Source organism: Salminus brasiliensis, chromosome 17 (assembly GCF_030463535.1).
Source record: "Salminus brasiliensis chromosome 17, fSalBra1.hap2, whole genome shotgun sequence".
Classification (NCBI taxonomy): Eukaryota; Metazoa; Chordata; class Actinopteri; order Characiformes; family Bryconidae; genus Salminus; species Salminus brasiliensis.
In genome coordinates, this window is record NC_132894.1 from 30,368,702 (window position 1) to 30,384,210 (window position 15,509).

The window sequence follows — 15,509 nt, forward strand, 5'->3', positions numbered from 1 at the left end:
TGTTGAGGACTGAGATGGAGTAATGGGATGCTAAGTATTGGGGTGGGGTAATGGGGTGTTTTGGACATTGAGGTGGAGTAATGGGGCGCTGAGGAGATTCAGGTGAAGTCATAGGGCGTTGAGGAGATTAAGGTGGAGTAGTGAGGCGTTAAAGAGATTGAGGTGGAGCAATAGCCCGTTGAGGAGATTGAGGTGAAGTAATGGGGTGTTTTATAAGATTGGGGTGAAGTAACGGGGTGTTTCAGGAGATTGGGGTGGAGTAATGGGGTGTTGACGAGTCTCATACAGACAGAGGTCAGTATACACACAAACAAGGTTTGATCTTAGCCTCTGTTTTGTGCTGATGTGCTGATGCCATTGCTAAAATATATAATTCTTATGTTGTTCATAATTCACAGATTTAATTCTGCAAGAAAATGGGGAGAAAATCAAACAACGCTTCTTTAAACACAAATATTAGAGTTTCCCACACTGCCTACACCCCCACTGCCTACCTAAAGAAAATCCCTTTTCAATAGTTTAGAACCTCTACTGACACCATCAAAGTCAAATAAAACCTCCACTAAAGTTCTTTTAATACCTCAAGTATAATAAACCCCCATTCAAACAGCTCTTCGGTGTACAGATGAACTAAAATGCCTTGAACGCCATGATTTCATTATTAAGACCAGTTCAGTCATTTCCAGATGAATGTCTTTGCTCCGCAATCTGATTTGCATTTCAATAAAACGCAGCCGTTTGGGTTGGGAAGAATATCTCCATTCACTCTAATGCCTTAGATTTGTATCATTTGCTGAAGAGAATATGGGACGGTGTCAGCTTTAGCGACCTCTCCAGTAATGAAGAATCATTACTCCTAAGAAAAAAAAAAAGTACTAAGAGTTTTCTACAATTTTCTGAGCTTGTATGACTTAATCAAAGAATGGCAGAAGATGGAGAACTAGGACTCTATATCTTTGGACTATGCACCCACTGGCCACTTTAGTAGAAACCCCAACCTGGTCAGTTGCTGGTGTAGACTTACGGACTAAACACTCTAAGAAAGAGGGGCTTCTATATAGTTTTAAAAGGGTAATGTGACTTGTAACAGCTGTCCAGTGAAAAACGTATTTACATTTTTGTCCGTTTTCAGTTTTCTTCATCCTCTGAACACTGTGTCAATCAAATCTTTTTACATTGACTTCCATTGAAAGTTCAGATGCTTTCCTTCTCCTGTAAAGTTGCTGTTTTGGAGATGTATGTTTTTAATTGGACATCGACAAAATATAGAGAAATCTACAGAAGGAACAATTTACAACCTGGGCTTTCAATCAATCTAAAGAATCCTTTAACCAGGCAATGAACCATTTAAGCATCCAATTGGATAGTTGAGTTGTCATGGGTCTATACAAAACCACTGCCTTTTACTAAAGAACACTTGAAGAACCCAATCGAGTATAGCTATGGGGGCACATTTTCTAATCAAAAAGGCGTATTTGCAAATATGTACAAAGACCCTTTAGATCCCCTAAAAAGATTGGTGATTGCTGCTCTGTTGCACTTTTGCCTTTCACGCAAACTCCAGGGACCACTGGGAGATCACCAGGCAGGCTTGGGTGATATAACCGTAACACAGTATACCGCAACATTTAAAAATGTTCACCAAAGAGGGCGATATTTCAGAATGTCAACATGTCTGATGTGTCAAATGTCAGATCTGTGTCTGTTCTAGTACATGAACAAATAAGCTCATTACCTTGCGTGCATTTAGGTGAGCCACAGGGTGGGGGCGCTGTGGGAGCTCCCTGTTCCTTTATTGGTGATTTCACATTCCAAAAGAACAGGTGGGAAAAAAACAAGGCCACTGTAGTTGGAAATATAGCGACATTAAAAAGGAGAGCATGCCAAAGCGGTTGAAAACACTCCCAAGACCATTTACCAAACTCTGCGCTCTCAGATATGAGGCTTTATCCTCTAGAAGTGTGAGGTTTGAGCTTCAGTCAGCTGGAATACGGTCTGTGCTGTGGGGTTTAACATGCTAGCTAACTTACCTAAGCCTAGATAGCCGTCTATGAGTCTAAACATGGCAGAACCCGTCTCTCATTGCACCTTTCTGTTACTCCCGACACCAGTCGTTTGACTTCGATCTCTCAGATGCGAGTTTTTACTCATCGACACCTGTGACACTTGTGTTTGTTGCCCTGTGAGGAAACTGAAGTTTGCATTTGACCGTTTTTCAGGTTTAAAGTAACACAGGACGACATGGTACGGAAGCTCGTGGCATGTAGCTAATCGTAGAAGCATCTGCGATCCTTGTGCAACCCCGTAACAGCGTAAACTGGGGCAATATTTTGAGACAAAATGGCCGTATAAAAAAAGTGGATCCCAACTAGCTTTATAACCAGGTACATATTAAGTAAATACTGACTGTAAACTTTTTGATGCCGGGGAAAAGCTTGTCTTAGTTTTGTAACCAGCATCACTTCTACTGCTGATCCTTGGTGATTTTAAAACATTTATTTTTAATAGAAAAACATTATTTTCTGAATTTTAATACCTTGTGTAAATTCTACAGCCCAGGTAACTAATCACCTTCTTTACCTTTTTAACTACTGCTAAAGACTTCAATAAATATATGTAACATATAGTTATATGTTGTGTTTCCATACAAAAAGTAACAAATTCAATGCAGTGCACCACTCACCAGAGGGGGCGCTCTCACAATCTTGCAGGTTACACTGGCGCATGTTCTCTGGCCATGGCTCGTGGTCGCACTGGGCCTGCTCCTCCTCTTCCTCCTCCTGCTCTGCCTTTGTGTTGACACACTTGACCAGCCGGCGCTGCACCCCTCCACCGCAGGACACAGAACACTGCCAACAAACACAAATGCAAATGCCTGAGAACCACTCTAACCATCTGCAGGCTGTCCACTCCGTGCCAACTGGACACTGGACTAATAAACTGTTCAGGAGCTTGCATAAACTGAGCTCTTCTGGGATATAAAATGTACAATATATTTTACTACAGGACTACGGAACAACTTCTGCAACAGATATGATGCAGCACTTAAACGCATGTGAAACAGTCTAAAAAAAAGCACAATGTTATCAGGTACTCCAGGCAACACAAGGGACCCATGACTTTCCCCACAGAAACTGGAGAATCTCTTTAATTTAATTTAATCAAGCCAGTCACAAAGAGCTATATAACCCTCAACTACAAAAGAAGACCTTTCATACTATTATTCTTATTATTTGAGATCTTGGAGGTGAACTCAGACTAGGGCAGTTACTTTCCTTGGACATTAGAGGGAAACTGTCATGTTTAAAAAATCTGAGACCCTTAAAAGATCTGCGACTCTTGACACCTGTCAATTTCTCAATGCTTGCAAAAAGACAGAAATTGTATTTTTGGTTGTTCCATGAATATTAATGATGCTACCGCTGACTTGTATAGCATAAAAGAATCATACCCTGTTTGCAACAACTAATCCACTAATGACCAAATTAGCTGGCAACAAATTCTTTTTTACCCATTTTCTTATCAATGTGGATCACCATCTACCCAGATTGTACGCAATCTACCCCTATCGCATGCAATGCCCTGACACAAGTGAGGGTGAAAACCAACACACACCCCCTTCTACAAGTGTGCAGCCAGCCAACGCCTCTTTTTCAAACCGCCGCCAATGCAACAGAATCGGGCAACCAACGCACCTGGAGGGAAGGGCCATATATCCAGCTCAGATACATCGGCCAGCAGACACCGGTGGCGGCCAGCACCGCACTGAAGTGATTTGGAGAGAGAGTGCCATCTACCCACTCTGGAACGAGCAAAGCCATTTGTGATCCTCTGGTCATAGTGACAGCACATTATTCCAGAGTCCGGGAGGCAAATGATTTAATAGCTGAGTAGTTTGTGAAGTCATCACATGGATTTCTTGTTCAAACAAGGAACGGATCGGGATGCATCTGAACTGCAGATTAATCGTCAAACTTTAGCCATAATACCGAATACAGTTTTACTGCCGCTGTTACCGTTTACAGCATTAATTCCCTCAATCTGGACACAGAGCTGCAGTAAAAACACAGAGACTGAGCAGTTGTCTGTCACGTGAATGGAGTGTGTGGATAAAAATGGTACAATCTGTAAAGCCATAAGAGAAACACAGTCACATGTCGGCAACGCCATCGCTCTGGTGTGTGAGTGGGGAGCAGAGTTTTACTAGTGTGAGGCGTGGGAGTATTATATGGACCTGAACTGAGTGGAAGAAGGGGAACTGGAATTGTACTTGCAAAATACAGCAACTCAGGGTACTGTGGTGAGTGTAATGCCCAGACATTTAAGGCCAAGAGTCCAAGAGACCATAATTGGCCTCACTCTGTTTGAGTGGGTAGAATGGCCCTCCATATCCCTCCATCACAGTGTGGTGCTAGTCAATGCAAGCACCTATTAGCTTACATAACATTTGCAAAGTTGTCTGGCTTCATGTTATCTCAGTGGAAGCATGCCACAGCCTTCACTCTCCCAGCTCTGGCAGCATCAGTTCAGCAGATGAAGTCATATTATTTATTTAGGCTATTAGCCCGTTTTAGGCTGGGGGAGGGGGTGGAGTGAGCAACATTTCGCTGAAATTCAGGCTTGTTTGGTTGATTAAGAAATCTCTCAATCATCTTAGTCAGAGACGGGCCAAAAAAGCAACTAGCATCCCATCTGAGTCCCATAACATTGGGTTTGAAGCTTTGAGCACACCGCACATTTGTAAAGACAGCTCTGAAGAAGTTGCGTACACATGAAAAGGAAGAACTCATAAGCTGAGAAGAAACGTGACGAGATGCTTTGAGGGCGAATCAAAGAGCTGCTTTAATTAAAAGCTTAGGTGCATTCGTACAGTGTAGGTACACAACCTGGACCCTGCCGAGTGCTGCACGTACTCAACGCGGGTTGGGAGCTGGAGAACACAAAGGCTCCCCAGGGGCACGGAGCAGTATCGACGTGGAGACGGATTAAAGGCAGCTTTTATGTATCAAAGCTTGGTTCTGCTGCAAGGGGCACGGTGCAACCACGATGAGTCACCAAATTGTTGGATGAGCACTGTGAGCTCAGATTTGACTTCAGAGTAATTGCTGGATTTGACTGCCTCCTTCTCTGCCTCCTATCTTTCCTTGAGCTAGGAATTCAAGTTCAGAAGCCACACACACTTTATTCCACCACGCTGTTACAACTGCCTGAACAAACAAGACTTTGAACAATAAAGGCGGTCTAGATGTCAGTCTAAAACCGTCTCCCCACAATGACTAAAGTTTGATGTTATTTTATAAATATTTGCGATGAAAGAAGTGTTGGGTAGGACTTTTAACACTCTGAGCAAAAATCATTCTTTATAGTCCTGGAAAAAGGCTTCTGTAAGGGCCCGTCCCGTCCCGGGCAACCCGCTAGGCCACCTCCGAATACCAAGGAGGCACAAAGCGCTTTGTTTTCCATTTTTCTCTCTTTGTTTGGGAAAGCCATTATCCAGTTTAGTTTCTGCCCTTAGCTTGTTGATTTCGAGCTCCATGGTTCTTCTGTCTGAGAGCTTTATTTACCCGTCTGTGAGCGGCACACTGGTGTGAGTCTAGTGTGTCGATTCACCAACCCCAGAGTCACTGGTTTAATCCCTGCCTGGGGCAAGCCTCAGTTTTCAGTTTCAGGAGAAGTGCTTTGTGTCCTTTCGTGCTTTTCCTTTACCTCGCCCACGTCCCTCTTGGGATTTAGCGCCTTTATTGTTTTATTTCTCAAGGAGCTCTGCACTTGGGTCCACTTGTTCTTAACAACACCTGTGCTCTCATAGCGGAAGACCTGGGTTCAATCCTGCCACCACACACAAGCTCTTCCTTTTCCTCTTGTGACAAAAGTGGGAAAGATTTTGGTATAGAACCATTTTTCAAAAGGTTCCCAATCTCCAAGAATCATCTACAACAAGTTTCACTCCAATGCTCCTTTTACCAGCCATCCTAGAGGTTCTTTGAGTTTCCTAGTTCTATATAGCCCCAGTGGAAAAACCCTTATGTTTTAGCTGGAGATGGTATTTTCTTTGGTATAGTTCTAAATGAAAGTTTGGTGCATGGAAGTGACAAATCGTATACCACAATCATGGGCAAGGCTCAAAGCCAACCTGGATACAATCTCTTCAGCTTGTTACACTTGCACATTGCACTGAGGGGACCCAATGAGAGGACAGCGACACAATCCGTTAAGACTCTGGAATAATTCCAGTGTTTTATTACAGTGTTAAAACTATACTACGGTACGTGGGTTTTGTAAGCCTGTTGTAGTGCCATAAACCAGCCAGAGCTTAGCAAGGAAAATAACAGGGTGGTAAATAGGCTTGTAAAATTATGTCTGAACATTTTTCACCGTTTACACATAAAATAACAACTTAAATGACTCATTCTTTGGCACCTTTAAGTAGATTCTGTAAATTCAGTGAAACTAGATTGTGTCTTTTGGTTTGGTTGCTTTGGACTAATGTCGCCTTTTGTAATATTTTAAACACATCACATATCAGGGAAATCAATTCAATCAAATCTCACGCTGTAGCTGTACTGAAAAAGGCCAGCTGCAAAGGAAAGGACCAGCAAGTCTGATACATGCATAAGGAAAACAGCTGTTTTTCTGGTTGCCATAGTTCCCCTACATGCTTACTTACAATCCCTACTATTTGAGCAGTGTTTTCTCATCTTTCTTATTTCTTATTTTTTTCATCTTCATATTTCTTCATATTAACTTTGCTTCATGTTTAATTTGCCTCTTAATTTTAGTATTTCACACTGCCTCTCTGAAACCTTAGGATCAATAACTGAACAATATGTCTAATGTGTAATGAGTGTAAAGGCCATAAAGAAAATGAAGCACTCATTTATGTGTCACGTACCATAGCACAGCCAGAGGTAAGCTCCATGCTCTTACCTCAACGACATGATTTTGCACAAATCTAATTGGTCGGGATCACAGAGGAATGGCAGAGGAAAAAAGGGCCTATTTTTAAATACTCAAATATGCAACAGGCAAATTCAGCCTCTGTAAGCATAAACACCATGGTGGGTTATGGTATGACATTCATCTAAACTGCATGGTCTCTTTAGATACTAGTCCACATTTACCCCTATAATTAGATGAATCAGCTTTTCTGGTAAGTCATTTCGGGACGCATGGCAGCTACTTTTCTTCCTTCAGGTTAGTGATATAAGGCATGAACTGGAGTTAGAAAGTTCATCCAGCCCTTTGCACAAGGCTGCCTGTGACTTTCGTCACTTCCACGTTTCCCTGGAGAAGCCCTCAATAAACTAGAAAACCGAAAAGGTCTCGAGGGAGCCTTTTTCTTTGACTTTCCTGGCAGTTTAGCTATTTAAAGATGCCAATAAGGGCCTCATTACTCCACAACCCAGGGCACTCATTCACTTTAGTGAATTTGTTTACAGGAAGGTGCTACTGAAGCTTCTAATCCACACCTTCTCTGTTTGGACTAATAAACTGCTATGTGTGACCATGTTGTGCTACAGTTAATGTGATGATTTGGACGCCTCATGAAAATAATGAAAAATTAACATATGGACATTTGATGGAGCAGGGGGGCAGTGGTGGCTCAGCGGTTATAGTGCTGGGCTATCGATAACAAGGTTGTGGGTTCGATTCCTGGGCTTGAGCAAGGCCCTTTACCCTCTCTGCTCCCTGGGCACTGGAGTTGGCTGCCCACCTGTGTGTGTGTGTGTGTGTGTGTGTGTGTGTGTGTGTGTGTGTGTTTACTACCACAGATGGGTTAAATGCAGAGGACACATTTCGCTGTACAGTGTACTCCCCCACATTTATTACTACTTACAGAATCAGGTGCAGAACATCAGCTGCAGATGATTAGAACATGGTTAGAGAGATGATTCTGGAGGAGTCGGTCTTATTTAAACCTCAGACATTTGGTTTTCATTTGATTGGTTTGATTGTTGACATGAGTGTCACCATGGCCAGATCCAAAAAACTCTCTGAGGCCTTCAGAAAGAAGAGTCAGGGAAGGGGGTTAAATAGATCTCAAAACAGTTTGAAAAAATGTCATCACAGGACCTTCAGTTGATGTCTAAGTACTGCATTTACGCTCAGAAGGAGACCAAACAAGCTTGATTCTCATGGGAGGGATGCAAGTAGGTAATCCTTGCTGTCAAAAATGCATACTTTATCTCTTCAGTTGTATGAAATAAGTTATATCACCTCCATCTCTCACTATTGTCAAATGAAGACCAAACGTCTAGATGTTTAAACATGTTTAAAAAGGCACAGGTTTGCTTGAGGTGTCCTAATAATAACTTTCATATTAATTCAATAGTTGTTCCTGAATAATTCATATGAGTTACTGCACACTAAGGCCTAGGATTAGTGACTGAATAATATAAGATTGCACTGGCCACAATGTATTTAAGTATTCATTAATCTAACTGAAGGGCCTTCAAAATCCCCATGGTTTCAAAGCCAGCAGCTTCTGAAACTGAGCATGCATATCCAAAAGAGTCTTGACACTACGCTCACCTGACCCCAAGATCCGGTCATCCACTGTGCACAGGGCTGGATATTGCAGGCTTGAATGTTGCTGGGCTTCTGCTCCTCATCACATCTCTCATCCTCAGGGCAGGTGACCAGCCTCTGCTGCTCTCCGCCTCCACACATCTCAGAACACTGCAGGCAACAAATGAGATTGTAGCACTGGGAGGCCAAGATCTACTTTTGATGTCGGCAGGCCCTTTCTGAAGAGAAACTTAAGTGTCTTCCTTTTGTGGTAGACAAAAAGGGGAAAACGTGACTGAAACATCTCACCTGGCCCCAGGAGGAGGTGTACCAGTCAAGGCAGAGCTGGGAGTTGCAGGGCAGGCGGACCAAAGGCCTAGGAAAGGCGGCCTGGCAGTGAAAGGGCCGCAGCAGCCTCTGATCTCGCAGGTTGTAACACTGGATCTCCCGTAGCTTCACGCCTCCTCCACAGTTCTTTGAGCACTGTCGACAGAGGACAAAGCATGGTCTCAACACATCGTAGCAAATCACTGGCCATCACCATGGGTGTCATTCTCTGCTAGCCAGCTCTGACGTTCTCTCAGCTGGCCAGCTCTGCCATTTACTGCCCATGTGATTATCTCTCTATTACATTTCTGGCAGATTGTATATGTGCCTAAAATACTCTAAAATAAGATATAATTTGGGGAGAAATCAGGTTTACCTTACATTCCATTATATAGTCCTTCTGCCAAATATGGCCCTGTATGGGGCTATATGCACTATATGGCATATTCTTATCTATGAAAATGGACTAACAGTACGTAGGGGTGTAAGAAAATATTGATATATCAAGGTATTTTTATATTATTTTTTGCAATACTGTGTAGATCTCTTTTTCTCCCAATTTGGTACTGCCAGTTAACCCACCCATTTGTAGCTCTGCCTTGTACTAGCAATGCTCCGATCACTAGAAAGGGATAGAACATAACATGTCTCCTCCGATACAAGCCAGCCACCGTCTCTTTTCAAACCACTGCTGATGCAGCATTGCCAGGCAGCCGACACACTCTAAGAAAACCACTGGGTCCCCAGTTCTGCCAAACTAGCTATGTGAGCTAATTGTGCTCTCTCAGACTCCGGTCGCTGATGGCCTAAGCTGAATGGCTCGGGATTCTGACTTGTTTGCTCAAACACAGCTTTACCAGGTTTTTCGACATTCACTGCTGAGCAGAGCAGAGCAGCTGGTCTCACCTTGGACCACTGGCCTATCCTCCAAGCAGAACATGGGCGCAGGTAGCAGCGGCGAGCTGGCGCTGGCCTCTTCGTCATGTCACAGTCAGAATCATTGCCAGTGCTGCACTGCACAGACCTCCAAATGGCACCAAGCCCACAGGTGGTGGAGCACTGCAAAACGAGAGCAGGCATACAATGCGAAACCCTCATGGCATACTATTAAGCATTCCTGCAGATATTTACACTGGTCCCAGAAGGTATTTAGAGACTTGGGCCATACTTAAAAATGTAAGAAGTTATACATTAACATTAAAGACCATCCTAAGTTGTTGTTTTTTGGAATGTATTATTTTCTTGTTTCAGATTGTTCTGGTTTGAGCAATTGAGCATCAACAGACACAGGTTCCCTCTGCAACACTGTAAGAAAAACAACCCCAGACTCTTGGTTCGGTCTGGTTGGTCTTCTCCAACCTTCAGGCTCTTCTCTAGAGTCCACCATCAGTCTCTAAAACAAATATCTTAAAGTGTAGACTACTTTTTGGAGCCACTGTCCATGAGATTTATAGGGAGATGAAGCTTTGCAATCTATCATGGCCATAAACATGGTTAGAATATCAATCCTTTTCTTATAAGAGGCAAATATATGTTCTTGTCTGGGAATATGTATTCATTACATCTGTATGTATTTGGGTTCAAACATGCAATAGCTAAGAGCATTATCAGAGGAATTTCAATGAAGGAAAGGATCACTCACATCACTCCAGTTCCCTGTGCTCCAGAAGGCTGCAGCAGATGATGGAGGTGGGGAAGACGTGTCTGGCTCAGTGGGGCCTGGGCTACTAGAAACCTGAGACTGAGACTGTGAGGGGTCAGGGGACGGGGGATTTCTCAGCCTCAGCAACGGAGGAACAATGATTTCGTTGTAGTCAATCTCTGTCCAGGCAAGCGAAGGAGCTGGGGTTGCCCACTGCTGTCCACTGGGATCTAGCTGTTCAGGCCCAGGAGTAACAGCTGGGCTGATGGTGCCAGGAGCATTTGGCATGGCGGTGGTCTGAAGCTCTGCTGAAATCCATGAGGGAGGTTGCAAATCACCATGTGATTCCACATGAGGTAGGGATTCCGGTCCAGCAGTCATGATACTTTTATTTTCTGCTGGATTATATGAAGATAGCCAGGACGACGACTCCTGAGAGGAACTATAGAAGGCTTTGGAGTTTTCACCAGCCTTAGTGCTAATGTCAATGTTTGTTTTAGCATCTTCATACTGACTTCCTGGGGAGGTGCCACGATGCACCTCAAGAAGGTATGTGGTTGTGCTTTTTGGTCTTTCGCTTGAGGCCATATCCCATTTGAAAGGGGTAGTGGTGGTGTCCTCATAGGCATCAGATGGTAAGCCAGTACTTAATGGAGGAGGAGAGTTGGGTGGTTCCTCTGGTGGTAAAGGACTTTCCCTGTCACTTTCTCCACCTGGGACATCTTCCCCAAACTGCTCCTCCTCCCTAGCCACATCAGAGTCTTCATCCTTTGGAGTTACAAACAGGTCAGTTGGGTTTTCTGTCTGAACCTCTCCATAATATTCATTATCTTGACTATTATATATAGGAGGCTCATGTGTTGCATGAAGATTCGGCATGGCACCATGCAATGTTGTACCTACAACGTTGGAAGGCACCACCTCATCTGTTGGTGATGGGCTTCCTACAGTGCTGAAGTCCTGAGTTTTGGACACTGGGTTTATTGGTTTCTGAGAAAACTTGGTGAAGGAAGAGCGTGGCCTGGCTGTTGTCACAATAGGCAGGAAGTAGTCCTCAAAAATCCCTTCGTCTTCTGAAGCATTCTCATCTGGCTGATTGTAATTACGACTCTGCGGCTTTTTGCTGGAAAGGGAAGTAGAGGCAGTTGGTGGATTAGCACTGGAGGGTGTGAATGAGGTAGTTGCGAAAGGATCTGCTCCTTGCCTGTAAACTGTGGTAGGCCTGGGTTTGGGTTCCTGCTTTTTATGAATTCCTGAGTAGTCGGACATGGCAATGCCTTCCTGGTCAAAGTCGTACGAGAGATCCTCGTGAAACTTTATAAAGTTATAATCATAGTAAAAATCGTCAACTTGGACATTGTTCTTTATAGAGTTATCGGATTCTATGTGATTGGGATACGCGAAATCCTCCCCGGCGACGCTATTGGGGCCGTCATCACCCCGTGGCTGTGCCCTAGTTGTCCCAATGGCAAATTTCAGCAAGTGATTGTCATCGGGTATTGAATTTGTCTCACCGAAAACCTCTTTGCTTGATGAGCCACTTCCAGACCAGTCCATGTCCACGTTCACAGGGCACTCCTGAACGTTGCATGGCATGCTAGAAGTGGGCTTAGCTTGGGGATCGCAGTCAGCCCCGGTGTTCCAGCTGCATGTAACTTCCCGCGTTTGCACGCCACCTGCACAGCTCACAGAGCACTGTGGAAAGATGTTCTGTTAGAACTGCCGAAAGCATAAACTCTTCTCTTCAAAAGGAATCAAAGTGGGAGAGCAATAGACAGAATGCTGTACTGCAAACTGCTGTATGCGGAGGAAAGAAATGTCTCTTGTTATATCTCTGAGTATTGATCTGGAACACACTAGACTCATTCAAACTGAATGACGAACTGACACACTGAAAAACACAATAAAAAAGGACCTTAACATCACACTTTCTCGGGGCAATTTGGGACAGAAAGTTGGACTTGTGAAGGATTTTGCTTCGAAGTTATCCACTCATTAAAACAGCTTTTCGACCCTCCTCGACTGGTTTATATAAGGCCGCGGGGATCTGAAAGCTTGCACCCAAATGTTAATCAGTGCTCTGTGTGTTTAAAAAACTCAGAGAAAAACAAGGTGGAACAGAGTGTGTTTTGTATGGGCTGTGCATCAAGCTGATCCCTTAAAAATTGCACTCGCAAATGAATTCTGTGTTGATGGAATACCAATGATACCAATGATACAACAATGTCACGCCAACTAAGCAAAAGCTACAGGAAAGTGGCGTTATTACTTATTGTTCTCTGCGCTTTTGTTTGCTGATTTGTGCTGGGAAATTAAAGTCATAGTCAATATTCAAAACCAACACTGGGTTGACACCAGGATGCAACGTTAGATGTTAGATGTAGATGTAGATGTGGTTAGATTTTGGCTGGGTTTTGATTACCTAACACCAAGAACATACACTATATGGATACATATACATACATATATGGTGGTGGGTCACCTGCTCATGCATTGTTTCTTCCAAAATCAAGGGTATTAAAAAAGTTTATCCTGCTTTTGTTGGAGAAACTATCTCTACTGTCCAGGGAAGAAGGCTTTCTACTAGATTTTGGAGCACTGCTGCAAGGACTTGTGTTAGTGTAAGTGAGGTCAGGATGTTGGATGATCACCACCCCACCTAATCCCCAACTCCTCAACTCCCAATCCCAAAAGTATCGGATGGAGCACCAACCATCATTCCAGAGAGCACAGTTCTTCCACTGCTCCACAGCTCAATGCTGGGGAGGTTTATACCCCTCTAGCCAAGCATGGCATTCGGCATGATGCCAAATGGTTCATGTTTAGCAGATGTTGGGTTTTCGACATTGGTGGCCAGCTGGGATGGGCGTTTACTCTTCGAAGGGTTAGAAACCAATTATTATCTAAGTCCGGAAACTGTCATTATTCAAGCTCTTGCCTCATGAAAGCTCACCTCTGACCAGTTGCCTGCGGTCCAGTCCGCAGGACATGGTATGTGTGCACTGCAGCGGGACAGCGTCTCAGGTCTGGGCAGGTGCTGGCACTCTGAGGGCTGCAGGGCTTCCTGCTCATCCAGCCCCAAGCTCCGAATGCACACTACCGTTCTCTTACTCAGCCCCCATTCTCCACAGCTCGATGAGCACTTCTGCCATTCTCCTGTCCACCATCTGCAAAAAAAGAAACACACACGGAGAAAGGATTTCTCAGAGGACATTGGAATATTCTGAATATATGAAGAAGACCAAGTGTAACCTCTTTTCTCTAATTTGGATTTTTGGGCTTTGATCAAAACCTGGAACAGTAATATTGCAGCAAACACGACTAATGCTCCAAGGAGTGCTTGCTATAGAAAAGACAGATTGTTGAAAACAAGGAGGAGATGGGAAGGGGGTGTCAGTACTATTCTCGCTTAACCCTCATGTCAGTTTTTCTCTCTCTTATAACATTACCTGGCCATGTGTTCGTTTAGATGTTCTATGTCTCCGACCCTCTACTTCTTCCTGTCTCTCCTTACTGTATCCAGTGTTATCAGTATAATAACCAGTCTCTCCAATGTAAGGCCAAGGTTTTGAGGAGTGGATAGATAGATGGATAGATGGATAGAGGGATAGACAGATGGATGGATAGCTTGATGGATATATATATATATATATATATATATATATATATATATATATATATATATATATATATATATTTCTCATAGCACATCTTTTACATCTCACTCATTGTAACTTTCCTCCATACCTTACTTCCCCACTTACTTTTATTACCTTGACCTTGACTATAAACTTTTGGAATGATACTAATCAATGAATCATGCTGTTCTTGCATGTAGAACTTGGTGCCGTGGGTCGGGTCAGATTGTTTTCTGTCTCTATTCAAATTCAAGTCATAATTCCAGATTTTGGGGGCAGAAACCTGTTGATACTTCTAACTAGAGTCTGAAGACCTGAGAGAAAGTGGAGAGAAAGCGTAGGTGGAATGTACAGCTGGGTGAACAGTGCTGTATGGTTTTGTGTGCACTCACACGGCCGGGCATAATCCCGCACGGCAGCTCACTCGCTTGTCGTCCGGACGAGTGGCTGGGTCACAGTAATGCTCCTCCACAATCCCAGACATCAGCTCGACACAATGCACAATCTGTCTCCTGACACCTGAAAAAAACAGAGACAGGCCTTTTGAAACAGGTCACACTGTTGCATAAACACTCTTCATTTGAGAGGACCGTCTAAACCAGTGGTTCTCAAACCAGCCTCTTAGCTTTGGGCCTTTGCTTTGCATGTTTAATTGGAGCAAAGGTCTTGGGGGTCTATAAGGACTGGTTGGTGTGAAAACCATCACTTATCTGATGAGCAATTATGGCCAGCAAACCTCTGTAAATATTGCACGGCACTCTATGGGCCTGGCTTGTAAATTACTGATTAACAAGATTGTCCACAAGTACTTGAATAGCTTTTGGTGCTTTGCACTGATAAAACAAATCTATATATATATATATATATATATATATATATATATATATATATATATATATATATATATATATATATATATATATATTTAAATGATGAACCTGCATTACTTTTTGAAATATGCCTATCAAATGTGAGAAATGTGAGAAATTATTAGTAATTTCAAAGGGGATTTTCCATTGTTTGTCACTGAATTACAAATGTAATTATGTCTGTTTTGTCATGTTAAGAATTACATTTGTACATAAGTAAATTAAGTAAATTTTGTAAATTAAGTGACTAAATACTAGTATTACTAATATCCTAACGGTTAGGATCCAAAAGATCCCTCAAAGCTTAGATGTTACTAAGCACAGAAGTCAGTTTGGAGACAACAATACTCTGCACTACACTTCACCCAGTCACTTCAGATGTGTGAAACTGCATATGACACAGAGATTATATAACTTAAAATAGGACATTTCCGCCTCCCTGATGCAGCTAGAAAACGCCGAACCAGGCAGTAGCAGTGAATGTGAAGTAAAGGTGATAGATGTTTATTGACACGGCTGAGGAGT

General features: G+C 43.1%; 1 protein-coding gene across 2 annotated transcripts in view; it reads right to left on the minus strand.

The window, feature by feature from the left end:
- Positions 1 to 15,509, minus strand: part of adamts7 (a disintegrin-like and metallopeptidase (reprolysin type) with thrombospondin type 1 motif, 7) — a 96,857-nt gene that overhangs the window by 27,513 nt on the left and 53,835 nt on the right. For both annotated transcript variants that reach the window (XM_072660146.1, XM_072660145.1), the window contains exons 17-23: positions 14,508 to 14,634; positions 13,431 to 13,644; positions 10,478 to 12,172; positions 9,742 to 9,894; positions 8,818 to 8,991; positions 8,533 to 8,679; positions 2,684 to 2,849 (exon numbers count right to left, since the gene is read on the minus strand). In XM_072660146.1, coding sequence (XP_072516247.1) covers positions 2,684 to 2,849; positions 8,533 to 8,679; positions 8,818 to 8,991; positions 9,742 to 9,894; positions 10,478 to 12,172; positions 13,431 to 13,644; positions 14,508 to 14,634 — 2,676 coding nt within the window. The remainder of the gene's footprint in view (positions 1 to 2,683; positions 2,850 to 8,532; positions 8,680 to 8,817; positions 8,992 to 9,741; positions 9,895 to 10,477; positions 12,173 to 13,430; positions 13,645 to 14,507; positions 14,635 to 15,509) is intronic.